The following is a 27,480-nucleotide window of genomic DNA, read 5'->3' on the forward strand; positions in this document are numbered from 1 at the left end:
TACAGTACATTTTCATTTCCCAGAAATCGAACCCCCCCCCTAATTTTTATATGAGCAAGTACCTTGGGCAGTTTATAACCATTTCTTTTTCTCAAAGTGGTAAATATCAACTTCCAATTTAATAGCTCCTGCTTCCGTAAATGTTTCCCTGCAACAGACAGGTGGTATTTCCTAAGTAGTAAAATTAAAGCTTCACTATTGTAGCATGTTACTTATGCAAATATTTTTCTAATTTTCATGCATCAGAGCAAAATTGAATTCTTATTCAACATGCTAAATCAAGCTTTAATATTATTTTTTCCACCTCCTCTCCGAACTCTTCCAAACACGTTCTGAACCCACTTATTGCTGTCTACCTGCAATTTTTCTTCAACTTGTCATCCATTTCATCTTTTACCCCCAAAAAGAACTGCCTCTTACAGACTTCCATAATCCCAGTACTAGGATTATGAAAACATCAGCCCTCATCCGCTTGTATCCTTCTACAGAGAAGGAAGGAGAAGATAACATTTTTCAGAATTTGTTACATGTTTTCCTACCAAAGGGTTTCATGATTCACGTGCTCCTGGATTCTTCTGATTTAAAATCAACTTTGTCGCAGTGAACACTGTGGTACGTCTCTTTTTGAATGATGGTTCTCTCAGGGTATGTGCCCAGTAGTGGGATGGCTGGGTCGTACGGTAGTTCTATTTTTAATTGTGTAAGGAACCTCCATACTGTTCTCCATAGTGGTTGTAAGCAATTATACTCCAATAAAGGTCTATTCAATCAATCAATCAGCTTTGTCTATTGCTATTCCCCATCTCTCCTCAACTCAAGGAGGTAAGACAGGAAATCGTAACTCCACGCGCTTTTTTTTTTTTTTTAAGGTCTATGCTTCTTTAGCAGAATGGGCTCTGTTTTTTGTTGTTTTTTTTTTTGGTACGCAGGCCTCTCACTGTTGTGGCCTCTCCCGTTGCGGAGCACAGGCTCCAGACACGCAGGCTCAGCGGCCATGGCTCACGGGCCCAGCCGCTCCACGGCATGTGGGATCTTCCCGGACCGGGGCACGAACCCATGTCCCCTGCATCGGCAGGCAGACTCTCAACCACTGTGCCACCAGGGAAGCCCAGAATGGGCTCTGTTTTGAGGATGGGAGGGTGCAAGGGACAAAGGGACCTGCTGGATGAGGACTGTCACGTCTTGGCCGCCCTTTGCAATATGAGAATTCAACATCAATAAGAACTTCCTTGCAGGTGACCTTCAGCTATCAGTGCACTATCAATGCAGAGTGTCGCTGGAGAAATTTCAGAAAACCCACAGATCAGCCCAACAGCAGCTGAGTTGGACACATGATCCACCCCCAGCTAAACGGCAATAACTTCAGCTAGGTAACTGGCAAGATAAATAGATCTGAGAACCAGTCATATGCATACTTAGTACACATCAGGGAAAAAGGACCACGTGAATCTCAGACATTAAAAGGAAGCTTCTCAGCAAACAGAAAGGGATGGTGAGAGCACTGCGTGGGCACTGGGAGTCCTGGGCCCAGCACTGCTCCCTGGGCAGGTGCTGAAAACACTCTCGGCCTTAAATCCTTCACTGGTAAAATCAGAAGGCTGCGCAAACACTGCACTTCAAGAGGCAACTCCAGTCGACTTGTAGCGACAGCCCGGCGAGCTGTGTTGAGAAAAATTCTGAGTCTGCAACTGGGCTCAGGAAGAGAATTTCATGTTCTACTGGAGATGCCTGCCACTGACCTGGAATAAGAAAGGCAGGTATTTTCCATCTCAGAATTTTAAAATCTCTGCGCTCCATTCCTATCCTAGGATTCTTTATGATACGTGAGAGAAAGCCCCCAAAAAACAATCAAAAGAGAGACAAAGGGGCTTTACAAGCTGATTAAGTGATAATAATAATAGCTAACATTTATTAAACAGGAACTGTACCAGGAACTGTTCTACGTACTTTATATGTGTTACTTCACTTAATTGTCATGATGAAACCCAGTGAGGTAGGTACCACTATTAATAATTCCATTTGATAGATAAGGAACCAGGACACATTGATGCTTAGTCACCTGCTCAGATTTAAACTCAGGTAGTCTGACTGCTGAGCAAGCTAGGAGGGAAAGGAGGGAGGGAGGGAAGGAAGGGAGGGAGGGAGGGAAGAGAGGGAGGGAGGGAAGAGAGGGAGGGAGGGAAGAGAGGGAGGGAGGGAGGGAAGAGAGGGAGGGAGGGAGGGAAGAGAGGGAGGGAGGGAGAAAGGGAAGAGTAAAGACACTGGCAGGTGGCGTGGAGGACACCACAGCAACCTCAGAAGTTAAGGCAGAAGGGCTGGCAGTGTCCACACAGGGGAAATGCAGGCCCAGCGAAGGCTGTGTGGGCTGAATTCTATCAGTGCTGCATTCTATCAATTCCATGAGTGCTCGTGGGGAGGATGAAGCAAACTGCCATGACCGGACACTTGGGAGCCACCTCTGGCTTCTCTGACAACCTAAGCTGGAGTTCACAAGAGCAACCCAGACAAAGGAGGCATCAAAGAAGATATCAGCTGTGAGTTTCAGATAGTTAAACAGACGTTCCAGAGAGGGTGAGGTCAGCTGGCACAAAACAACGAGGAAGGCTTCAGGAAAGGGATGAGGCCGACAGGATGGGCAGGGGCGTGAACGGCAGGCAGAAGGGTATCATGAGCCTGCAGAGCAGCGGTGAAGAGTTTGAGGAAGACCAGCCCGAGGGACAGGAGACCCCAGCTCCGGCTCCCCATGGCGAGAAGCGACGGTGAAGCTACTGCTCTCTGGACAGTCACTCCCAGAGTTTATACACACTCCTCTGCATCTCCTAGCAGCCGGACTGCTTCCTGGCTCTTTGTTCCCCTCCCCACCACCGCAACTAGGGTAGAGGGATTTAATTGGGAGGATGTCCCCAAGTCAACCAAACTCTGAGAATTTACCATGTGCAGGTATCGGGCAAGGCACTCAGGCAGAGTTCTCAACTAGGGATCCACGGACGGGTGTCAGGGGCCTGTGTACCTCCCCAGAATATTATGCAAAATATGAGGGGGGAGGCAAATTTCTGGGGAGAGGGTCGCCAGTTTCCTCATCAGATTCTTACAAGGGTACACAAGCCACAAAAGGTTAAAAATCTCTGCACCAGGGAGACCAAGGGGGAAGTGCCCAGGTTCGGCACTCAAGAAATGCAATCTCGTGGGGGAAGACAGACAAACAGAAATAACCCAGGCAAGGCAGCCTCTGAGAAGTACCCTAATGGAGTACAAAAAAGCAGAGTGAGGGAGGGGGGCAGAGGTTCATTCCAACGGGGATGCCCACAGGATGTGCTCCCCACACCCCAGTTTTGGGATCCAAGTTTGCAATGAAGGAAAAACAGACGTTACAGTAAGTCCCCTACGTATGAACCTTCAAGTTGCGCAATTTCAAAGATACAAAACGTGCAGTCCATCAACGTCAGGTGTGAGTGAAATTGCAGCTTCCTCCGTCTCCTGTTGCTGGCGATCCTTCAGCTCTACCATCTCCCACCTCCTCTCCCTCCTCCAGTAAGTAACCCTTCCTGCCTGTTCACTCGATGCCAGCCCCTGTGTGCCAGCTGTCGTGCTGGACTACTGTATCTTTCAAGGGAATGTACTGTAAGATTAAACATGTTTTAATTTGGGGGTTTATTTGTTTTTATGTATTAGTCGTGTGAAAAGTATTATAAACCTATCACAGTACAGCACTATATAGCCGATTGTGTTAGTTGGGTACCTAGGCTAACTTTGTTGGACTTAGGAACAAATCGGACTTACGGAACTCGTTTGTTTGTAGAGGACTTACTGTATTACTTCTCCCCAAGCCTAGACAGAGCCCCTGGCTCAGGTACTCCCAGCAGGAAACCAAGAGTGTGAGGCCAACCCTATCCCCCCAGAAGGAGGGGGAAGGAGGACACTGCTCCAGGACTATGGGAGGTGGCAGGAAGATACCCTTCCTGAAAACGAGCGCTGACCCTGGTCCACCCGTCCCCGCTCTGCCAGCTCCCATCCTCTGAATTCTTGGGGTGCTTGTGGCACTGACCCTCGGGAGCCCCTCACTCTCCCAGCCTCAATTCTCCCACCCTTTGTCCAAAAACTTTGTGCCATCACCTGTTTCATTCTCTCCCAAGACCTCACCGCCATCTGAAATTCTCATCTCTTTGTTGAAGTGTTCATTACCTGTCTTGTCCTCATGAAATGTAAGCTCCATGACAGCAAAGCCCTGAAATGTCTGGTTCCCTTCTCCATCCCTAATACCTACAACACTGCCTAGCACGTACGCACACTCACTACATATTTGGTGAATGAGTGTCTGTCTCCTGTCCCTTTGTATGTATTCTCTTGAAGGACCAGCACGGCATCCAGGTCCCAGAGGAAAGTGTAAGAAGAAACAGAGGCACTTTCTTCCCCAGAGACCACTTCTGAGATACTGGGTGTGCAAGGCGGCCCTTAATTTAAATGATTACGGCAGAGCGTAGCCAGAGGACCACGTGTGAAGCTCAGAACTTTAGTATCCTATCACCTTCTGCATCAACAATACTGCCAAAGTGTCATGTGTTTCTCTGACAGGTCTCAGCTTTCCTGTCACCCTCCTCAGCTAGGCACTCATCGCCCACACCTTAGGTCATTGCAGTGACCACCTAGGTGGCCTCTGTCGCCAAACCATCTTACGAACCTCCAGCAGCTTCATCTGCCAATAATCACTGTTCCTAGGACATAAAAGGTGTCCACAGACTTCCCTGCTGGTTCAGTGGTAAAGAATCCGCCTTCCAATGCCGGGGATGTGGGCTCGATCCCTGGTCGGGGAACTAGGATCCCACATGCCGCGGAGCCGCTAAGCCCATGTGCCACAACTACTGAGCTGGCGCACCTCACACAAGAGCCCGCGTGCCGCGAACTACAGAGCCCATGCTCTCTGGAGCCCGTGCGCCACAAGAGAGAAGCCCAGGTGCTGCAACGAAGACCCCGCAAGCCACAACTAAAGACCCGACGCAGCCAAAAAAAGTAAATAAAATAAATTTTAAAATAAATAAAGAACTGCTTTAAAAAAAAAGAAAAAAAAGGTGTCCAGTAAGTGTCTGAAGAATTAAAGCATGAATCCGTGGATGAAAATAAGAAACACTGCCTTCATCATATAAAATCCCTGCTTTCAAAAATCTATGTTGCAATACAACAAACTAGTGAATATAACAAAAAAGAAATAGACTCCCAGATAAAGAGAACAACCTAGTGGCTACCTGTTGGGAGAGGGAAGGGGGGAGGGGCAATAAAGGGGTAGGGGGTTAACAGATACAAACTACTATGTATAATAAAAATCAGGGGCTTCCCTGGTGGCGCAGTGGTTGAGAGTCCGCTTGCCAATGCAGGGGACACGGGTTCGTGCCCCAGTCCAGGAAGATCCCACATGCCGCGGAGCGGCTGAGCCCATGAGCCATGGCCGCTGAGCCTGCGCGTCCAGAGCCTGTGCTCTGCAGCGGGAGAGGCCACAACGGTAAGAGGCCCGCATACCGCAAAGAAAAAAAAAAAATCAGCTACAATGATATATTGAACAACACGGGGAATACAGTCAATATTTTATAATAACTATGAATGGAGTATAGCCTTTAAGAACTGTGAATCACAACAGACTCACAGACTTAGAGAACAGACTTAAAATACCAGAGGGGAAAAGGTGGGGCGGAGGGATAGTTAGGAAGTTTGGGATTGACATGTACACAAGGCTATATTTAAAATGGATAACCAACAGGGTCCTACTGTGGAGCACAGGGGACTCTGCTCAATATTCTGTAGCAACCTAACTGGGAAAAGAATTGGAAAAAGAACAGATACATGTATATGTATAACTGAATCACTTTGTTGTACACCTGAAACTAACACAACATTGTTAATCAACTATACTCCAATATGAAATAAAAAGTTAAAAAAATTGTGAATCGGCTTCCCTGGTGGCGCAATGGTTGAGAATCTGCCTGCTAATGCAGGGGACACGGGTTCGAGCCCTGGTCTGGGAGGATCCCACATGCCACGGAGCAACTAGGCCCGTGAGCCACAACTACTGAGCCTGCGCGTCTGGAGCCTGTGCTCCGCAACAAGAGAGGCCGCGATAGTGAGAGGCCGGCGCACCGCGATGAAGAGTGGCCCCCGCTTGCCACAACTAGAGAAAGCCCTCGCACAGAAACGAAGACCCAACACAGCAAAAATAAATACATTAATTAATAAATTCCTACCCCAACATCTTCAAAAATAAAGAAAACCACAGCTCTAAAAAAAAAAAAACAAAAAAAAACCCCACAGCCTGCTTCCAAAGGCACACCCACATTTTAAAAAAAAAAAAAAAATTGTGAATCATTATATCGTACACCTGTAACTTATATAATATTGTACATCAACTGTACTGCAATTAAAAAAAGAAATTAAAAAAATTCTATATTGCTCTCCACCAAGTCCAAATGCGAGCACCCTGGCACTCGAGACTCTGCAATCACGTCACAACCACCCGTCCAATGTCATCTCCTTCACACTGTGGGAGCCTCTGCCCTCAGGATCTGAGTTCCCTAAACTTATAGTTAGCTTATGCTAGACACCCCCTCCAAATAGCCGCCTTTGCTTAGGCACACGCACGCGCGTGCGCGCGCGCGCACACACACACACACACACACACACACACCCCAATAACAACAGAATCTTGGAGCTGGAGGAGGTCTTAAAAACTGAAGCCATAATGTGTGTATGTATAGCTGATTCACTTTATTATAAAGCAGAAACTAACACACCATTGTAAAGCAATTACACTCCAATAAAGATGTTAAAAAATAAATAAAAAATAAAAAACTTCAAGCCAGAGCTCTTCTTTTGGGGAAATACAGCAGAACACTAAGAAATGCTGCATAAAATTTGACAAACTTATTTACATAGCTAAGGGCTCCATAAAGTAAGGGCAATCTCCAGGAGTCAAAAAATGAAGATGTGAACATTGGTGCAGCTCTAGATAACATACTAGGCAAAATTAATTTTAGAGTATTAAAAACAGAACAATTTTTAAAAAGGAACCAAGTCTGAAGTAGAGCCAAGTAAAACTTACAGATATGAAAAATACAGTCATTGAATCCAAAGAAAAAATGGGGCAGATGCCTCTGCCTCAAGGTCCCTCCCTAATTTTCTACCCCTTCTTTGTGCCTATGCAGCTTGCCTGCCTTCTGTTGCTGGAAGTTGTTCACCTGAGATGGGCTCTCAGCCTCTCCCTTTTCCCAGCCCTCTGCTCAGCTGAAATAAAGAAGCAGAACCAGGAACTGAGAATTCACCCCGACACTCTGTGCCTGGCTCCTGGGGAAGCCTCCCAAGTCCTCACCGCACCCCCCTGCCCCGAATCTTTGGCTAAGAGGTGGTGGTGAGAGGTCCAGAGATCAGCTGGCCGGCGAGGGGGCTGTGCATGTGCACAGGCCTGCACACATCCATTTGGACCCCGGTTGGCAGGAAGGGTGGAAAGGAGAGGATCAAGGGATTTGTAAGAAGATCTCAGCAGAGAAGCCTTTAATCTTTGAAGCAACTGCCTGAATGGAGGCCACATTGTCAGGGATGACCTTGGGGGCCAAATAGCCAGAAGCGCTGGGATAACTGCCACCCCTCCGCCAGGCAACTGAGTCTTGAAAGACCGGAGCCCAAAGTCCAAAGATGGACTGGCCCCGTGGCCCCTTTGTGACACGGTAGTGGCTCCAAACCAGACCCGGAAACAAGCATCCCATTGAATGGAAGACTGCGAAACTGAAGCCCTCAAAAGAAACAGGACCTGTGCAAGCACCCGCGATAAATCAGCTTCAGAGCTTGGATCAAAACAGAGATAAAGCCCAGTGTTCCTGCCTCTGAGACCCGGAAGTCCTCTGAGCATACTCAGGGACACGCAGTAGAGCGACAGGCTACGTTGCCCAACTGCTGAACTTTGGTGCCCTGGTCCGTTGCCAAATGGCTCTCATTCTCCACAAAACCCTTGACTTCTAACCCACCCCTCCCCATCAGTGCAGATCTGTGTCTGGGGTGCAGACAGAAAGATGGAGGATGGAAAAGAGTCTTGTGGCAGAACGCGCGTGTGGTGGCAGGTGCGGGCGTGGATGGCCTGGAGACGGCAGAGGGACCGGGCACAGCTGTGTCACGGGCCAAGAAGCTGGAGAGACAGTGGCAAGAGGGCCAGCTGAGGAATGCATCTCCATTCTCCTGCCTGCCAGCCTTTTTCTAATTCTTACCAGATTGTAAACTCTGAAGGGGAAGAGATGGGAGCCAACTCTCTCCTAGCTCCTGACATGTGCTAGGCTTATGTTCAGTCTAACTGGGCACTTCACATGTGCAAAGCTGGCGAAATCTTATCGAATCGAATCATAAGAAAAGCTCCACAGGGAGGTCATATAACCCCATTACCCAGATGAAGCCTCTGAGGCTTGAAAAGGAATAAGTACTTTATACAAAGTCCTGCAGCTGGTGAGAAATAAAGCTTGGATTTGAACCCTGCCCTGTCTTTAAATTCCATACGTTTTTCCAGGAATCATCAATGCTTTTTATCCCACTCAGTCCCCCACAAAAAAGTAAATGCTCCATAAACATCTTACTTAAGTTTTAAAATAAATCACCTCTGCAGCCATTCAAGATTTGCAAAATTAAAAAAAAATTGAAAACTACACATCACTCAATTTCCTGGCTTTACTGCACTTCGCAGATATTGGATTTTTTTTTTTATTCAAACAGAAAGTCACAAAAATTATAATCATCCTCACCAGTTCACTCAGTCCCATGTAATTAATTTTTTTTTTCATCTTGATCTTTTGTTAGCACTTTTATGAACTCATCAGTTTTCCATTAGAGTTCAGAAAATGCTTATTCATTCAGTTCGGCAGTATAGTCAGTTATCAGAAACCTGTGCTTGTCAGAGTCTTTTCCATGAATTCCTTGAAGGTGAAACCCTTTTATAGGCACATTTTTGCAAAAGCACCAGAGTACACCCAGAACTGTCTGTAAATGACAAAAGACTTAAAAATGACCACGGTTAAAGATTTGATGAAAGTTCATAATAATGCAATTGACAAAGAAATTTAGTTATTTCTGAGATATGCATTTTAAAATAATAACTAGAATTATGACTTATAACATGCATTTTAAACATGCATTTTATAACATGCATTTTAAAATAATATATAACATGCATTTTAAAATAACTAGAATTATGACTTATAACATTATACCAGACTTATAACTTATAACATTATAACATTATGACTTATAACATTATACCATATACCATTATACCATTATACCTAAGATTTTTAGGAATTTCCTGTAATGTCTGAAACATTTACATTAACATATTTCCATATGAAAGTTTAGCATTAGTTTCTTTTTTAATTTTTTTTTTTACACAGCAGGTTCTTATTAGTCATCAATTTTATACACATCAGTGTATACATGTCAGTACCAATCGCCCAATTCAGATACTGGATTTTTTACAAATTGAAGGTTTGTGGCAACCCTGCGTTGAGTGTCGAGCAAGTCTATCAGCAGCATTTTTCCAACAGCCTTTGCTCAGTTCGTGTCTCTGTGTCACATTTTGGTAATTCCCACACTATTTCAAATTTTTTCATTATTATTCTCTTTGTTGTGATCTGTGATCGTTGATGTTACTTACTTTTTTTAATGATGTTACTATTACAAAAAGATTATGACTCACTGAAGTCTCAGATGATGGTTAGCATTTTTTTAACCAATAAATTATTTTTTCCCCGAATTCGACCAATAAAGTATTTTTGAATGAAGGTATGTAGATTTTTTTTTTTAGACATAATGCTACTGCACACTTAATTGACTACAGTATAGTGTAAACATAACTGTTATATGCACTGGGAAACCAAAACATTTGTGTGACCCTCTTGCAATATTCACTTTATTGTGGAGGTCTGGAACTGAACCCACAGTGTCTCCCAGGTCTGCCTCTATAAAATCCATGGTTTGTCTGGAATATCATTTCCCTATTCCCACCCCCACCTTTCCTTCTCCTTTTCCCACCTTGGGCCCTCTTCCCAGGTCTTGGTGCCATAAAGCGCAATTCCACCTGCAATGGCTTATGGGATCTTAGTTCCCCAACCAGGGATCGAACCTGGGCCCTGGCAGTGAAAGCGCCGAGTCCTAACCAGGGAATTCCCAAAAACACAGTTTAAAAGAAGAGAAGAAATGGGTAAGACGCAGATAACACCTCTTCCCCTGGCCTGTTTTCTCATCTGTTAGTAAAGGGGCTGGACGGCTCATGTTCGTGACTTTCTACACCCAGAAGCCACAGCTCTTCACGCTCCTGGTCCCCCCACTGGTCTGGGGGGAGGTTAGAAGCCCAAAGGACAAACTTGAGGTTCCTGGCCTTCCTGGCCAGTCCCCTCGGTTGGTTTTTTTTTTTTTTTTGCGGTACGCGGGCCTCTCACTGCCGTGGCCTCTCCCGTTGCGGAGCACAGGCTCCGGACGCGCAGGCTCAGCGGCCATGGCTCACGGGCCCAGCCGCTCCGCGGCATGTGGGATCTTCCCAGACCGGGGCACGAACCCGTGTCCCCTGCATCGGCAGGCAGACTCTCAACCACTGCGCCACCAGGGAAGCCCCCCTCGGTTGTTTTATTAGTATTGTCAGGGGTGCCCCAAGCTTTATTAAATTTTCCTTACATTTATGTCATTGTTTCCAATGACAGTGGCTCAGGCCCCAGCATGTCAGTAAATTCCAAGCTTTTGATGTCCACTTCACACATAAGGAGGTGAGAATTTATTTTTGAATGTCATTCAATTTTTCAATACCTAAATAGACTAAAAACAAAAACATCAGGAAAATAATAATTCATGTTTTTTGGGGGGGGTTAATCTAGAATTCTTTCCAGAATCCAGCATCTGGTTATCACAGCTATTATACTTTATTATTTTTTTTTTTTTTTTGCAGTACGCGGGCCTCTCACCGCTGTGGCCTCTCCCGTTGCGGAGCACAGGCTCCGGACGTGCAGGCTCAGCGGCCATGGCTCACGGGCCCAGCCGCTCCACGGCATGTGGGATCTTCCTGGACCGGGGCACGAACCCATGTCCCCTGCATCGGCAGGCGGACTCTCAACCACTGCGCCACCAGGGAAGCCCCTATACTTTATTTTTTCTTTTCAAGAATCTCTAGGTCAGAGTAGTGGGATTATAGGTGACTGTCAGTTTCTTCTTCATACTTTTATATATACCATAGCACTTTTATTGATTTCTTTATGCCTTGATTTGGTCCAGAAAAAGTTAAAGCGGCTTGCAAGTACCACAGAATATAAGATGACATAAACTAATAGTAGTCGTGGGAAAGAAAGAAAAAGATAGAGGAATAAAATTGGTACCAAAGTGCAAATCATAAAATCTTTTACACTTTTTTCCAAATGAACCAAAAACTGAATTCTAAAGCTTTCTAGTAACCAACACAAAGGGAGAAACCTGTGTGGTTATATAATTTACATGGCCAATAAAAATGAAAACAAACGGATTGCTCAAGAGAGCAGAGCTAGTTCTAATATCAAGATCAGAAGAAAAGTTCTCATCACAAGAAAAAAAATTGTAATTATGTGAGATGATGGATGTTAACTAAACTTACTGTGGTGATCATTTTGCAATGTATACAAATATCACATCATTATGTCGTACACTTTGATATGTCAATTATATCTCTAAAATTGGGAAAAAAAATAAAGACCAGAAGAAACGTTTCTGGAAGGTTCTCAAATACAGGATAAGCAATGACTCTCAATCCCATCCTTGGAGAATGTCACAGGGCTATATCTCATAACACTTAGGTCCTGGGTCTTGCCCCTCCTTAAGTTATTGGATCAGTTGTACTAGGTGCCTCATGCACAAAAAGGTAATTTTATAGGGGTTACTGTGGTCCAGATACACAGCCATTATCTGGTATAATGAACATGTGTTGTTTTTATAATCATAAAGAAATATTATTTTAAAATAAATCACATACTGTATGATTCCATTTCCATAAAGTATAGAAATAGACTATATTAATCTATGCTTATGGTAGTGACAGAAATCGCTGGTACCATTCTGTTTCTTCATCGGGGTGTTCGTTACAAGGGTATGCTCAGTTTGTGGAGATTCATCAAGCTGTACCCTTACATGTGCACTTTTCTGTACATATAACATACTCCCATGGGAATTTCCTGGTGGTCCAGTGGTTAGGATTCCGGGCTTTCAATGCCAGGGGCCCAGGTTCGATCCCTAGTCAGGGAACTAAGATCCCACAAGCCACGTGGGGCGGCCAAAAAAAAGAAACCAAACCAAACAAAAAAACCCAACAAACAAAAAAAGGTACTTCCATGAAAAGTAAAACAAAAAAAAAGGGACCACATGGACAATTTGCATGCTTATTTTCTGCAAAAGTTTGTCAATGGTAAAAAAATTTTAAAGTTTAGCATAAGAAGTAAATTACAGACTAAAATATCACAGAGATTAAAAAAATATTCATTTTTGCTCATCTCATGGATACTTCTAACACTGAAAGCAGTGCTTGTTGGAACCTAAGAGTCTGTAAAAATTTAATCTATCCGTCATGCTTTGCTCAAATGTATAACATATTCAGCCCGGGACCCTTTATATATACCCCATCCAAACTACTCTCACCCCTTCCAGTAGTACTTTTTATATCAGGTAACGTATAAATCTATTAATTGTGGATCACAAGGTCAAAGGAGGGTTGTCTGAAAGCTCAGAACGTATGCTTGGCCTAGCTGAGACCTCATCATCCTCGGACAGAAGGAAGCGTGCTCGTGGAAATTAAAAGGTAGGATTTGAGAGCGGTGCAACTCGGTAGAGAAGCAGACAGTCAGCGGCCAACTGCAAGAACAGCCTCCAGGCCCCCTTCCAAAGCAAACTCTGCTCTGGCGGCTGCCCTGCTCCGCTCCATAAAGCCCAGCCCAGGCTCTGGGGCCTGGAAAACTACTGCAGCGCACCGCCAGCCACTCCTAAAGCCAGCACAGAAGTGGCTGCTTCAAAGGCCTCGTGCTGCAAAGCAGTCAGAACCGTGCGGGGCATCTGGACACCTCCCAGGACAGGCGCCGCCGGCAGCCCAATCACCACCGAGCAGGAGATCGGGGCCTCAGCCCACACGAGGGTCCCTGGGTGACAGCAGGACAGCAGGGCCGGCTGTGCTGCTGGGATTCTGCGGCCACGTCAGAAAGGACTAGAGAGACCAGGAAAGGAGAGGCCAAGGCTGGGTGAGGGCCCCTGTCCTCACACCCTGTGGTCCTGGTGCAGACGGCGCTGGTCCAAAGGAAACACACTTTTAATAGGAAAAGCAGTGATGGCTTAATTCTTATCCTTCGCATTTGTGTTTAAAGGCTACCGCTGTTTATACGTATTATGGTACAAGGAACAAGAATTCCTAGGTTCTATTCTTGGATCCATCACTGATAAGCCAAGTATCTGCCAGTGAAAATATCAGGTGCTTGGAAATTCAGAGCTTACCGTCCATAACCAGAAGGTATTTGAGTGCCCAGTATTTGCCCTGAATTGATTACTGACTTGAAGTTCCAGGCAGCAGCCGGGTGGCCAGAATGGCAGCATAAAGAGAGGTAAGCAGGACGGAGGAAAGGGAGCCAGAGGCTCCATGGGAAAGAGGGGCAGCCCAGCCGGGGCGACATGCAACAGGGTCCCGGGCCCAAGGGGCCCACGAAGCAGCTGTGCTTCCCTCCACACTTGCCTCTGCTCTGAGGCTCAGCTCTAAGCCACAGCCTTCCCGCTCTGCCCACACATCTGTCTCATCTGTTTTTCCCTCTCTCCTGGCCTGCGTCTCAGATTACTGTTCTGCCCTGAGCTACCTCTGTCACTGGAGGGTTTGTCTCCCTTCCAAATCGGAATGTCTGTGGCGACCCCGGGAGCCACAGGGCCCGCCTGACATCTGTGGCTATGCCACCGCAGCCCACTCGGAGTCACTTAGGAATCGCGGGGGCCAGCCGGACAGATGTGTTATAAGTTTCAGGCTTGGAAACACCTTGGGGTTTAGCAGGTACACTGGACACTTAAATGGGGACATTGCAGACCCAGCCTTGTGAGATGTGGAAAGAGGCTGGTGTGCACCACCATTCGGCCCTGGCTCTGTGGCCAGCTGTGATCGCTTGGTTCCAGCACTGAGTTGGTCTCAGCAGCAGGTCAATTATAGAGCAAAGAACCTAGAAACCATTTTAGTCCAGACCTCTGCCCTCAGGCAGGACGTAGCTAATCCAGTCTGAACAAATGGGTATAGCTCATTAAAAGCTGCCAGGACGGGGTCTTTAACTTCCAATAATAATAGTCTGGGCCCGGGGTTGCTCTCAGCCAGTACACACCGGTACACCTGTGCCAGTTCTCAAAATACTGGAACACTTATGAACGTGTTGGTATATAGTGACTGCCCCAGGTCCTCTGAATGTCCCACTAGAGCCCTGACCTGTCCTCAGGAGAGCTCCATGACCCAGCAGCTAAAGACTAATGCCAGCCACAGTAAGGAACCTTCCGCCCCATCGCAGCACCACCATCCATACCAAAGTACAGTATGGTTAAACAGTTTTACTATTTCCCTATCCATTCTACAACACCACCTTATTCTAAAACTTTCGACTGCTTTCTCTTATCTACGAATAAATACCACCCTTTAAGGTTGTTCTTCAGAGTCTTTCATACTGTGGCACCATCCCCTATCCTCCTTCACACCCTCTGCTTCACCAAACCCAGACGCTCAACATTTCCAAACACTAACTTGTCCTTGACTATTGGTCTTGGCTTCTGCTGCCCTCTCTGCCTGGAATAGCTTTCTCTTTCTGCATCCACTAAAGTCTTACCAACTCCTCAAGATCTCCTGAAATGTCACCACTTCCATGAAATATTAGCTGAAAGAGCCGTGTCCCATTTCCAGAAGTGTCACAGCAACGTGTAGGTTCTACCTCTGTAAAACTTAACGGTTGTCTCCTATTATGATCATTCTCATATACGCACCTGAACTCCCCTCCTAGAGGGAAAGCTGTGAGAGGCAGAAACCATAACAGAGTCATCACCACATCTAAGTGACCGAGCACAATGCCCTGCTCGAGCTACGTGCTAAACAAATATTTGTTTAAATGAGTGAGTATGAAGCCCGCGCACCTAGAGCCCGTGCTCTGCAGCAAGAGAAGCCACCGCAATGAGAAGCCCGCGCACCGCAACTAGAGAAAGCCCACACGCAGCAACAAAGACCCAACGCAGCCAAAACTAAATAAATGAATAAATAAATTTATAAAAAATAATAATAAATAAATAAATGCGTGAGTGAGTAAACAGCTCTCATTCTTTTGTCCAAGGGACCCATTCTTCTATCCGTGAAGTTTCGGTGGCTTCTCCCTGAAGTTACTCCAAATGTGGTTGTATCTTTTTCTACAGATGGAGCCCAAACTGCATATCACGCATCTCAAACTACGGGGTTATTCCATAAGAAGCAGGAAGCGCGCTCCCTGTCATTACTTGACCACCCTGGAGTTTGTAACTACCAGCTCTCCATACATTTCTCCCAGCACCAGATCAGGGCGGCAGTCACACAGGGACAGGCAAATGAAAGGTTCTTGGTAACGGAGGCTGGCCTTACAGATGACAGGAAGGCTGGTGGTGCAGTGAGCTGGCAGGGGCTGCTACAGAGAGGCAGGGTGGCTTGCTGGGAAGCAGAAACAGGCTGGGGCTCCGGTTGCTGCTGTATGCCAGGGTGTACGCGAGGGAAGGCTAGCAACCCTCTTCTTACCGCTGTGCTTTCTAATCCCTCCTTCCCCACTCTCCCTCCAGAGGAATGGCTGGGAGTAAGACCTATAAGACAAGACAGGACTTTGATGCACGACGTCTGAGCTTCTTAAAAACAAAGGACGGGGGACCAGGAGCCAGAAAGCACAGCCACTGTCTAAATCTCATTCCAAAAGGAAATCAAGGCAAGAGTAGAGTGCGATGGGACAGCCCGGCATGACAAGCCACCCTGCCAGCAGGTGGGCTTCAGGGCTCTAGGAGGCTGAGAAGAAGGTACGAGGGATCCATCAGTGCCCAGGCTTGGGCCCCCGTTAAAAACAACAGTTAGGGAAACGGAAAGCCAGTTCTGGACTAGGAAGCTGAGAACATTCTTCTGGAGAAGGGTCCATTTGGAAAAGGAAACAAAGAATAAGGAAACCCAGTCAGAAAGTGAAGATGCATCTAGAATGGAAAAGAAACTGACCCAGGAATTGATGGCTAAGGATGAGACAGCCAATAGGAGACAGAGGTTGGGAGCCAGGTGTGAGATGATAATTATGGCAAACTGCTTCCGGTCTCTGAGGAGAAAGTTCACTTGGGGTAAAGGAAAAGTATGTGCTGGGGGGTGAGGGAGGCGGATGGGAGGCCATTCATTTCAGGGTCACAAAGCAACTGCTCTGCTCTCTGGGTGTGGCCATGCCGCAGCATGCGGGATCTTAGTTTCCTGACCACGCATGGAACCCGTGCCCCCTGCAGTGGAAACGTGGAGTCCTAACCACTGGACCGCCAGGGAAGTCTCTCCTCTCTGGTTTCAATCTGTGCAGTGGACTCCACTGGCTACCAGGTTAACAAGATGGTGGCCAAGGAGGAGAGAAGGGAGATCCCTCCCGGGGCCTCCCACCCACCCACACTCCACCTGGGCTCCTCCACGGGGGACCCTCTGAGTGGCCGTGGTATGGAAGAGTAGATACGCTCTGTCTTTCAGAGGAGCGAGCAAGGCCTGGGGAGCTGAGGGAAGGCAGACTGGTCTTCGGAAGGAAGAGCTCTTCCTACTTGAGACCTGTGGACCTGACTTGGGAAGTCCCTTCCTCGTGGTGTGCTGGGCTCCCTGACCCTGGAAATGCTCAGGCGGGGAGATCACACAATCGTAGTGTTCACATTGAAAGGGACCAACTCCCTCCTTCTACCTGAGAAGCTGCCATTTGCGCCTGGATTTCCCAACTAGTTAGCGTCAGAACCAGGAATGGAAGGCCAGTCTCCAAACACACAGCCAGAAATATTTCAGCAGCCACAGAGTGAGAGGTTCCACCATAAATACCCATCTCTGTCCTGAACCAGCTCAATTACTGACCCTAGTAATTCCCTGTCTTTGGCCACAAGAGGAGGCAAAGCACCACACCCAGCCCTGGGCAGAACAGCTGACACAAGAACTTAGAGCATCTTCGCACCAGAGTTCCATCCGTCGTCCCTTAGTTTTCCTGAAAGGGGGAATGTTTGTAATTCCACACGTTGTCTGGAATTATAAACCTCCCCCCTTCAGGATTGGGAAGGGCACCTAGTAGTTCTGGGAGTTTCTCTTTTTTCCAACTATTGCAGCGACCTTTGACACAGTGCCTGACACTTCGGAGGTTTTACTTCACTCTGTCAGTGTAAACTGAAAACCACCTCGGACAGGCATGCCTGTTGAAGTAAAAAGAGAAAGAGAGCATCCCCTCCGTTTTCCTAGGAGGAAACTGAGACAGAAATTTTAAGTGGCTCTGGCTCCGTGGAAAAAGAGAAGCAGGAGTCTACCCACTGCCCGGTCCACTGAGCTGCCCTGAGCAGGATATGGGGGTTCAGCTCATTCCGCAGGGTTCCCGAGGGGGGCTGCAGACAACCCGCTGGGGGTGGAGGGTGGCCAGGACCAGGAGAGGGGACCGCTCGAGGGAGGTGGGAGACTTGAAGGAAGAGGAAGGGGCTGGGAGGGGAGTGGCCTGTGGGAAGAGGGGGAGGCGAGTGGCTCACGGCGGTATCGTTAAAATAAAGGACCCCCCCCCGAAAACGCCGCAGGGGAGCAAACGGAGCGAGCCACGGAGAAGGCGGGTAGCAAAGTTTGGGTCGCGCAGACAGGAGCGAGCGGCCTGGTGGAGGCGGCCGAAGGCGCCCCAGACACGGACCTCAGCCCGCGTCGACGCGTTTCTCTGGTACCGGGTCTGCGAGCCGAGTGCGGCCAGGGGTGGCCCCGAGGCTCCCCCGGCTTCCCTCCCGCGGGGCGCCCGGCACCTGGAGACCCAGCGAGGTGGAGACCGGGTCTCAAATGGGGGGTGGGTCCCCCCTGAGGCGGGAGCCGCCGGCCCTGCCCCCTCCCTGCTGCGCGCCTGCCGCGGCCCCGGCGCTACTCACTCCGGTTCAGGGGGTTCCCGCCGACCTGGGCCGACGCCGCCAATTCCAGATAAAGAGTCCAGAGCCCCACGGACACCACGGCGAGCAGCAGCAGCAGCCGGAAGCGCCTCCGCAGCAGCTTGACCGGGCGCAGCAGCAGCAGCAGCCGCGCGGCCCGGGGGCCCCCCATGGCCCTAAGCCCCTGGCCCCGGCCCGGCCCCGGCCGGCTCTCAGCGCCGCGCCCCGGCCGCCCGACCAGGCCGCCCCGCCGCGGGGCGCCGGCTCATGCTCCTCCCGAGGCCCCGCCGGCTCCTGCCCACGCCCGGACGCGGGCTTGCTGCCGGCCGCCCCACCGCTCCTCTCTCGCCGCCCGCTCTCGGGGTGCCCACGAGGAGGCTACCCAGGTGCGCCGCCCCGCCCCGCCCCGCGCCCCGCCCCCTCCCGCGCCTCCGCCCGCCGCCCACCTGCCCCGCCCCCGGGCCCGCCCTGCCCCCGCGGCACAGGTGGGCCCCGCCCCCGAGCGGAGCCGGGATGGGGACGGCCGCTCGGGCCTCGCTGGTCGATACCCGGCGCCTCCGCCAGCCGGGGGTGCGTGGGGCAGGTATGATCTGCACTCTGCTCCCCAAGCACGAGTGAGGTCGAAGCTTTGTAGACGCGGGGCGCGGGGCGGGGGTAGTGTTGGGGAGGCTGCGGCTTGGGGCGTTTCGTGGCCCGCAGCGACCCTACCCCTGCCTTAGAGTAGACATCGGAGCTGGGGAACCCTGGCGTCTCAATTCAGCCGCGGTCTCCTCTCCCAACCACATCTCCAAGAGACCCTGGGAGAGTTGTACGGCGCCCGGGGTGAACCCAAGTAGTTGCTCCCAGACGAGGATGACAGAGCCCGGGGGGAGAATGGATGTTGGAGGGTTCTGAGGAAAAATTACAAATCAGAAAATAAACCAACAAAACGACAACAAAAACACAAACTCACTCCTAGAGTTAAAAAAGTTCATCAAGATATTCTGCATTCCAGTTCTCTGCCTTCAGGCAGGTAAAACATTATTACCTGATTTAAATGAGAGAATTAAAGTCCAGAGGAACACAGTGGACTGCCTAAGGTCATTCATCGGGGAACACTGCAGTTTTCTTTTTTGCTTTTTCTCCTGGGGACAATGCTCCGGAGACTATGGAGAAAGCAGGGGGTCAAAAGCATTCCCGGACATTTTAAAGCCACATGAACAGCATGCAAATACTGTTGACACACAGCTGTTCACATAACTGAGTGGTTTCCCCTCCCCTCTGCTACCACTGTAGCTGGATGTCCAACCATCCCATAGGCCCTACTGGACTATTGGAACTTTTCTAATTAGCCCCGCAACTCCAGGCTCCCCACCTGCCACCACCCCCCATCTTCTCTACTACCACCAGATCGTCTTCATAAAATCCTCTATGCCTCCATACACCTGCTCGAAAATGTGCTTACTGGTTAAAGTGCAAACTGTGAATCTGGCATTCAAGGCCTTCCGAAACCTTTTCCAACTTTACGTGGCCATGCGAAAGCTGCTGCAGCTGAAATGAGTTGATTCACCGCCTCCAACACATTTTCCTTTCCAGTTGGTCCAGTTGGTCAGGTCTGACCCCTCCTCCAAGGTCCATTTCAGGTCTGTGAAGCTTTCTTGGACCCGCCCAGTCCTGAGCAACCCCATCCTCCTTGGAGCTTTGGCACAACTGGCAGCCTGATGTGTACCCACCTACTGGTAGGTGCACACTCACTTTGAGTTTGAGTATAGTCTCCCAACTTCCCTGTGAGGCTTCAAAAGTGAGAACTGAAAAACAAATATCGCATATTAATGCATATACGTGGAATGTAGAGAAATGGCATAGATGATCTTATTTGCAAAGCAGAAATAGAGACGTAGAGAATAAACAAACAAACGTATGGATACCAAGGGGGAAGTCGGGCGGGGGGGGTGAATTGGGAGATTGGGATTGACCTATATACACTATTGATACTATGTATAAAATAGATAACTAATGAGAACTGACTGTATAGCACAGGAAGCTCTACTCAATGCTCCATGGTGACCTAAATGGGAAGGAAATCCAAAAAAAGAGGGGATATACGTGTACAAATAGATGATTCACTTTGTTGTACAGTAGAAACTAACACAACATTATAAAGCAACTCTACTCCAATAAAAATTAATTTAAAAAAAGGGGGGGGGAGAACTGTGCACCCTCAGGATGCAGCACAGCGTCCATTTGTCACTTGGTACCCTTTGAGGAGGGAGGTAGTCCCAGGAGGGAACGTCCCCCAGAATTCTCAGTGTAGTTATTCAGCAAAAGGTGAATCTGAAGGACAGTTCTGTACTAATAGCCCTGGGAAATGTCTCTGTGAAGGTCCAAACCACAGCTGTGTGCACTTCCCACCCCTTCTTTCTCTCCCAAAGACCAAGACAGGAGCAGCCAGAGGGTACAAGCTTGGCCAAGGCAGGTGGGAGGTGACCAGGGCCCCTGCACGTGGAGTCTCTCTCTCTCATGGGGGGCAACCACCCTGGACATTAGGCTGAATCACTTTCAGGACTTTGTATGAAAATTGGTGGCAGCCCCACGATTCTCTCCTTAAAGACTGGCCCTCTGGGGCTTCCCTGGTGGCGCAGTGGTTGAGAGTCCGCCTGCCGATGCAGGGGACACGCGTTCGTGCCCCGGTCCGGGAAGATCCCACGTGCCGCGGAGCGGCTGGGCCCGTGAGCCATGGCCGCTGAGCCTGCGCGTCCGGAGCCTGTGCTGCGCGATGGGAGAGGCCACAACAGTGAGAGGCCCGCGTAACGCAAAAAAGACTTCAATCTACCAGACCCTTGAAGTGTTTATTATGTGGGAACTGGGAGAGATATAAAACATGGAGCATGCCATCTAGTTGAAGAAAAAGACATTCCACTAAAAAAGAAAAGTGACACTTTAAAGGTAGAGTTTCTGGTCCAAATAGTGAATTCCAAAGAAATTCAGAAAAGGAAAGAGATCAGTCTGCACCTCTCAGTCCTGTGCCCTCCTTTTCTCACTCCTCCTCTGTTCTTATACCTTGAACAGATGGTTACTTTTGTGCTTATGGTGAGAGGGCACAGGGGTGGGGAGGGGTGAGGAGGCCAGGAGACTCCTGGGACTCTCCCTCCCTCTTCTGTTCTCTTTCCTGCTGTGGTTGCCTCACATCAGACCCTGATTTCAGACCACTTGCTCCAAATCCCTTTTCGACTCCTAGTGACATCACAGCAGGGAAGGATCTGGATTCTTTCTCAATCGGTTGAGCTTGCTGTCATCCTCCCTCAGATCCAGAGGTATTTGTGGTGACAATTTTTGGTGGCATAATATTGCCACCGAGGTCTGCTCATCATGTCAATTTAACTGGTTGCTCGCTGGTACTTCTGATGATTTTCTCCATCCTTTCACTCTCCCACTTCAGCCCTGGCACCTGCCCTGAATGGCCCAGGGCCATAACACACAAACTGTACCTGAAAGGAGAAAATAAGTTCCAGCATGTCACCTGTCGTATTGATGGGACAGACTCTGTCTTTGGCTCGGCAAGGATGTCAGAGTCCAGCCAAACCACAAAGGTTCTTCTCCCAAATTACAGAGGCTTTCTAAGAGAAGTCCACCTAAGCTTTCTAAAATGGGCCGAGGATAGCACAGGGAGCAGAAAATTCTGATTTGTAAAAGGGAGGGGTGTCCACTGACCTGTAGGTATGTGAGCAGAACTCTTGTATCCAGAGCAATTCTTACTCTAGACGATGGGGATGTCAGAATATACTAGATCCTGTAACCCCAGTGTTACCCTTCCCCTTTCCTAAAACCTGATGTCTACGTTATAATGCAGCACCTTTGGGGAATTCCCTGGTGGTCCGGTGGTTAGGACTCTGTGCTCTCACTGCCGAGGGCCTGGGTTCGATCCCTGGTCAAGGAACTAAGATCCCACAAGCCATATGGCATGGCCAAAAGAATAATAATGAGAGTAATGCAGCACCTTTGAACTTACAGCACGTGTGTTTTATTTCTCACCATCACAGGAGACTAACAGGGGAGATATTCTCCATTTTACAGACAGACTTCACAAGTAAGCTTCGGTTTCTTGAAGGTGACCTGCGCCAAGTTCACATGACCAGTAAGTGCTGGAATCAGGACTAGAACCAGATCTTAAGCCTCTGGCCCTCTTCCCATTGCACCCAGGGAGTCCTACCTCTCCCGCCCCACCCTCCCTATTGCTTTCAACCCACACAGAGCCTCACCCTCCTCTTCTCTTTTACTACAGGAGCTTCCCTGCTATTCAAATGTATTTCATGGAGATAGCTTGGTTGGAAATTCCAAGGATAAATCAGCGAGGAACTCTGGGCCATCACGAAGCCAGTGTCTTCGACGGAGACACAGAGGCCTGAGATCCTTTGAGAGAAATCCTGAGAGAGAAATGAACAGTGCTGAAGTGATCCCCAAGGGCCACAGTCAACTCATGTAACTCATCCATACCCAAAGCTGTAGGTTTCTCTGATTCCATTTTGCACGTAGGAAATGGGCTCAGAGACGATAAATAACTTACTCAAGGCGATGTAGGTAACCCTATCTCACATGGGACTCAAATTCAGGCTTTCGAAGTTCAGACCTGCTACTTTTTTCTTTTCTCCCTTTGCACATATTGCTACCCTGGAGAAATATAGTCACCCTGGAAACTGTGAGCTCACTCTCAGCACGTCTGTAACCCACTCAGCCACGTGACCGTTCTTCTCATCCTCTCCTCCCCACCCTCATTCATGCTGCCTGGGCAGCTCTTTACTAAAGACGGCTTTTTTTTTTTCCTGTCCCTTTCTTCCATGAGTCCATCTTTCACAAATCTTTCTGCAGAGTTCGCTACTGCAGAGGTCAACCCCAGGAGAAGGTGGAGACCCTCACTGAATGCTTCTTATTGGCTCCTTCTCCTGATGTCCAATGCAGTTGAGTCCTTCTGTCTGGCTGATAGAATTGTATGAGCCCGGGCCAAGCCCCTAGCCTTAGCTCCACCATCTGTGTTCCTAAGTCATTTCGCATACTGGACTGGGAAACAGATGAATATTTACCATCCCTGTAGAAGGATCTGTGCAAGACTACATCACAGAGAGTCAAGGGAACCAGAGGAAGAGGGTAGAGATGTTGTGCTGAAGGGTCAGATCCCAGGCAGTTCACATACTGAGAGCATATAACTTCATCTCCCTCCCAAGCAAACGAGTCTCGAATGCAGTCCTCAAACTCGAGGCGTGACCCAGACCGGAACTATACGCTTTGAAGCTTTTTTGGCATCTATGGCTGGGTCTGGCTTCCCTTTCCAGCCTGCACTGTGATTGCCTCCAAACCAGCACAAGCTCTCTTCCAGCATTCTGCCCCCAGGAAAGAGGATTCCCCAGCAAGTCAACAGACAATTATCCAGGTTGAAAAACTAACTTTGACTTGTGCAGTTTTCACCTGAGTAATACCAATTATTTCCCTCCACTCAGGTCTGCTTGGTTGCTGGGAAACCTACAAGGAGAAAGGGTAAACAGCAGTCTCGGTGGCTCATTCACTGTTGCTCAAACAGAAGCTAAATCAGCTCTCCCTGAAGCTCCGCCTCCTGTCTCTCTGACACGAAACGCAGTGGAAAGGTATTCTCTCACCTTCTCTGGGAAGATGGTCTCTCCTGTCTGCATCTTCCAGCCTGCTACTACAGGTACTGGCGAGGAGCTTTGCACTGAAGCTAAGGATGACGACCTATGGTTCTGAGTAAACGTATGACGTCTAGAAGCTTTGTGACTTACGGTGGCTCCAGGCCCACGGTCCACAGCGCCCGTACCTCTGAGAGAAGTCTTGGGGTTCCCGACTTTTCTTCCAAGGGCACATCCCACAGACCGGGTCCCCACGAGTACAGACACACAGGTGTACACATGCTCCCCTTTGGGGGCTGCACAGGTGGCAGCTTCCTCTCACACCTTAGCTCTCTGACACCACCTCCTGCAACGCTGAGGGTGTTCTCTCAGCATTTGCTGAATAGGCTGTAGGTCTCCAGGCCTCTGAGCGAAGCTGGATTTCCTGCCTCTCTTCTTTGATCCTGGAAAAAGAAACTCTTTCATGTACGTCTCCCACTCCTGACTTCACAACTTCTCCTGTCCCCAGCAGGGCTTGTCGGTGACCACACCTGTCCTACGTTCTATAGTCTGTACTGCTTCTGAAGCATCCAGCCCAGAAGTCATTCCATAAACACTTTGTACTCACGGAACATGTTCTTACCCCTGCTCATAGGAGGTTCCGCCTCCTTTAAAGCTCATTCATGTAAGGACGCCTTCCTCTAATAAAGCAGAAACGGGAGCATGGATGTCCCTTCCCTTGCCTCAAATACCACTGAATCCACTCCTCTGCTGGGGGCGCTGCAGGCAGCCCAGGCAAGGGATTGGCAGGGCAATGTCAACCTACCTAATGGCTTTGCTGGGGAAGAACAATGATCCCAAAGCCCGGGACATGTGCCGAGTGCCACAAAACAGCTCAAGTGCTCAAGCCCCAGACAGACTTTCTGAAAACCTTCTTTGTCTGAGTTCATAGGTCCAGGCTATGAACCCTTGTGCGAGAACCCCAGTCACTCCACTTAGCGTTCAATCACTGCAGCATCTCAGCGGCCCGACTCAGGTTCCAGACAGTGATGCTGGGCACCGATGGAGCTGAGCTGTTGGTTTCAGGTTTCTCAGCTGTGTTATCTAAGGACCGGCTGCTTGGGATTTGATCAGGGCTGGTTTGGGAGAGAGGCAGACGCTGTCTTTTCCCCAGAACAGACTACTCTTTGAGCTGGGCCGCCACCCGGACTGGGGATGGAAAAAAGAAAACACAAATCCCCACTGTATGTGGTTCTCCGGAATTTAGCTTGGCCCTGGAGAAGGAAAGTTAACAGCAACATCGCTCTCCTCTCCAGGCCCTCTGCAGGCAGCAAACCCCATTAACTGAGGCTTGTCCGGACTGGGAAGGCTTAGGGCAGGGCCAAGAGCGAGGTCTGACCCTCTCAGCAGGGGCCGAGGCTCCTGTCTCTTTCCAGGTCAGTACTAAAGTGCTGAGGGCGGAGACTGATTTCAAGTCCGTTTAGGAGGACCGATTAACATAGAACATTCTCCTCTGGCCAAGCTCCGGAGAAAGGAGACCAGCCCCGTCTAAGGACTTGGAACAAGACAGTCAGTGAAACGACTCAGGGGATGCGGTGCAGGTTCTGTTTTCCTGGCCCCTCATGTTCTGCCCATGTTCACCACGTGTAGGTGGTGGTGACGGAGGGCCATTGGGGAGGATGTTCGACGTAAGGACCCGTCTTTTAGAGAATGTGACCTGCTGAGTTCTTCCTAAGCTTTCAGAGCTGATGAAAAATTCTTCTGCCTTGACAAAGATTCTGCTTTTCATCCAGGCCTCTTACCGTCCAAAGAGGGCTGTCAGTGCAGGTCACTGAGAGACGTGGAAAACCTTTTATTCTGTCATCCCAGGTCTTTCTAGGGGACGTTGCACACTCTGTTTTCCTTTAGAGTATTTAGAAGGTGACCTCTGAGACAACCAATCCATCTCTGGATTATTTTTCTCATCTTGCTCAGCTGTCCTTTGCTATCCATTTTCCAATCCCAGTGTGATCTTGGCTTTCTAGGTGGCATATTTTTCTTCCAGGTGTGATTTCCCTTAAATCCCATACTGTTCTCAGGGGCAATTACCCCTGCTTTCAGAGACCTCCAGAAGAAATCCCACATCCCCACCATTAGTAGTTGGAGTTGTGGAAAAACTTGAGCTCACACGGGGGGGAGGGGCTGTGAAGAGAGCCTGTCCGAACCCTGGGAACCAACACTGATGGGATGCACGGAAGAGGGGTCAGAGGTGAGGAGGGGGCCAGCCCAGCAGACACGGGAGTCCGACGAGAACAGGGCTCGAAGGGGCAGAGGGCGGGGGCGGGGCAGGTGGGGACAGGGCGGCACATCTCAAATGCCAGCACTTGGGAGGTGAAGCTGGGGACCAGCTTTGACCACAAGGAGACGGGGAGGGATGAATTTGAGAGGGGTCGGGTCAGACTGGGCCGAGGTGACATTCAGAATCCCAAAGATATTAGAGAGGATTTAAGCAGAGAACATACAGAGAAAGAAGAGTTTTATAAGGTTGTTTTTGAGGGGGGTTGGTGTTCGTTGGTTTGACATGAAGTGAGAAAGAGAACAGAGCTATTTGCCCACAGAGAGCAGAGCTATTTTCTGCAGAAGCTTATCAGGTGCTGGCTGGGCCTGGGGAGCGACACAAGAAAAGCAGGGCTGTGGTGGGCAATTGCTCTAAGTAAAAGAATCCTGGACAGACCAGTTCAATCCTGATGTATCACCGAGCTTGGGGCCAAAGGAAATCTTACAACAATCTGCATGACAGCACTACTACAGTAGGCTCATCCAGGTTTTAGATCTATTTACTATTTATTTTTTTAATTAATTTTTATTGGAGTAGAATCGATTTACAATGTTCTGTTAGTTTCTGCTGTACAGCAAAGTGAATCAGTTACACATATATCCACTCTCTTTTAGATTCTTTTCCCATATAGGCCATTTAATATTTAATGATCACTGTTCAAATGTCAAGCTGAGGTGGCCAATTAAGAGACTCTGGAACTGTCAACAGAGCAAATCAAAATTGTGCTCATTTAAAATTAGCCCGGACGTTGCTAGATACTAAAGTGCTTAGTGGATCTGAGACAATTGGGAGCCAGAAGGAGAAGAAAATGTCACAAAACCAGCACAAGGCCCAACATTGTGATCCAATCTGGAGTTACTGAGATGCAAAAACTGCAGACTAACCATGTCCACATGGAAATGGGGGGAGACTGGATCCTGTACATAGGATCACCATGTGCGAATCTACAATTATCTAAAATGGATACATAGGTAGGTAGGTAGGTAGAGGTAAGCTGACGTATCAAGCATATTATTTTATAATAAATATTTGTCTAAAATAAAAAAATATATATTTAGCATGCCAACTTGAAATGCCTCTATAACCCAAATTCCAATGTAAATTGGGTGTATTTCTCAACCTCATATTCCTTGCCATTGGCTGGTCTGTTCCTGTGTCAATACAACACGGTTGTTTTTTTTTAATTTATTTATTTTATTTACTTATTTCTGGCCGCGTTGGGTGTTTGTTGCTGCGCGCGGGCTTTCTCTAGTTGCGGCGAGAGGGGGCTACTCTTCACTGCAGCGTGCAGGCTTCTTATTGCGGTGGCTTCTCTTGTGGAGCATGGGCTCTAGGCATGCAGGCTTCAGTAGTTGTGGTGCACGGGCTGTAGAGCGCAGGCTCAGTAGTTGTGGCGCATAGGCTTCTATACACAGTGACGTGGGTGTACTG

At 48.6% G+C, this 27,480-nt stretch overlaps 1 protein-coding gene and 1 long non-coding RNA gene across 13 annotated transcripts in view; one reads left to right on the forward strand and one right to left on the reverse strand.

Moving 5' to 3' along the window:
- Nucleotides 1-27,480, reverse strand: part of B4GALNT3 (beta-1,4-N-acetyl-galactosaminyltransferase 3) — a 256,857-nt gene that overhangs the window by 76,696 nt on the left and 152,681 nt on the right. For 5 of the 12 annotated variants that reach the window (XR_007470273.1, XR_007470274.1, XM_033404198.2 and 2 more), the window contains exon 1: nt 18,142-18,520. The exons of 1 other annotated variant lie outside the window; for it this stretch is intronic. Coding sequence is in view for 8 of the 11 variants with exons in the window: in XM_033404198.2 (XP_033260089.1) it covers nt 18,142-18,310 (169 nt within the window). In the remaining 3 variants the exon portion in view is untranslated. Of the gene's footprint in view, nt 1-18,141; nt 18,521-27,480 lie in introns of those variants that run through there. 6 more of the 12 variants (XR_004476438.2, XM_049694817.1, XM_033404190.2 and 3 more) reach the window with 3 other exon arrangements.
- LOC125960535 (uncharacterized) lies at nt 9,783-10,837 on the forward strand. Its single transcript, XR_007470295.1, has 2 exons — nt 9,783-10,404; nt 10,624-10,837. It is a non-coding gene; the product is annotated as an uncharacterized LOC125960535 (long non-coding RNA).

The sequence above is a fragment of the Orcinus orca genome, chromosome 11 (assembly GCF_937001465.1).
Source record: "Orcinus orca chromosome 11, mOrcOrc1.1, whole genome shotgun sequence".
NCBI classification, from domain to species: Eukaryota; Metazoa; Chordata; class Mammalia; order Artiodactyla; family Delphinidae; genus Orcinus; species Orcinus orca.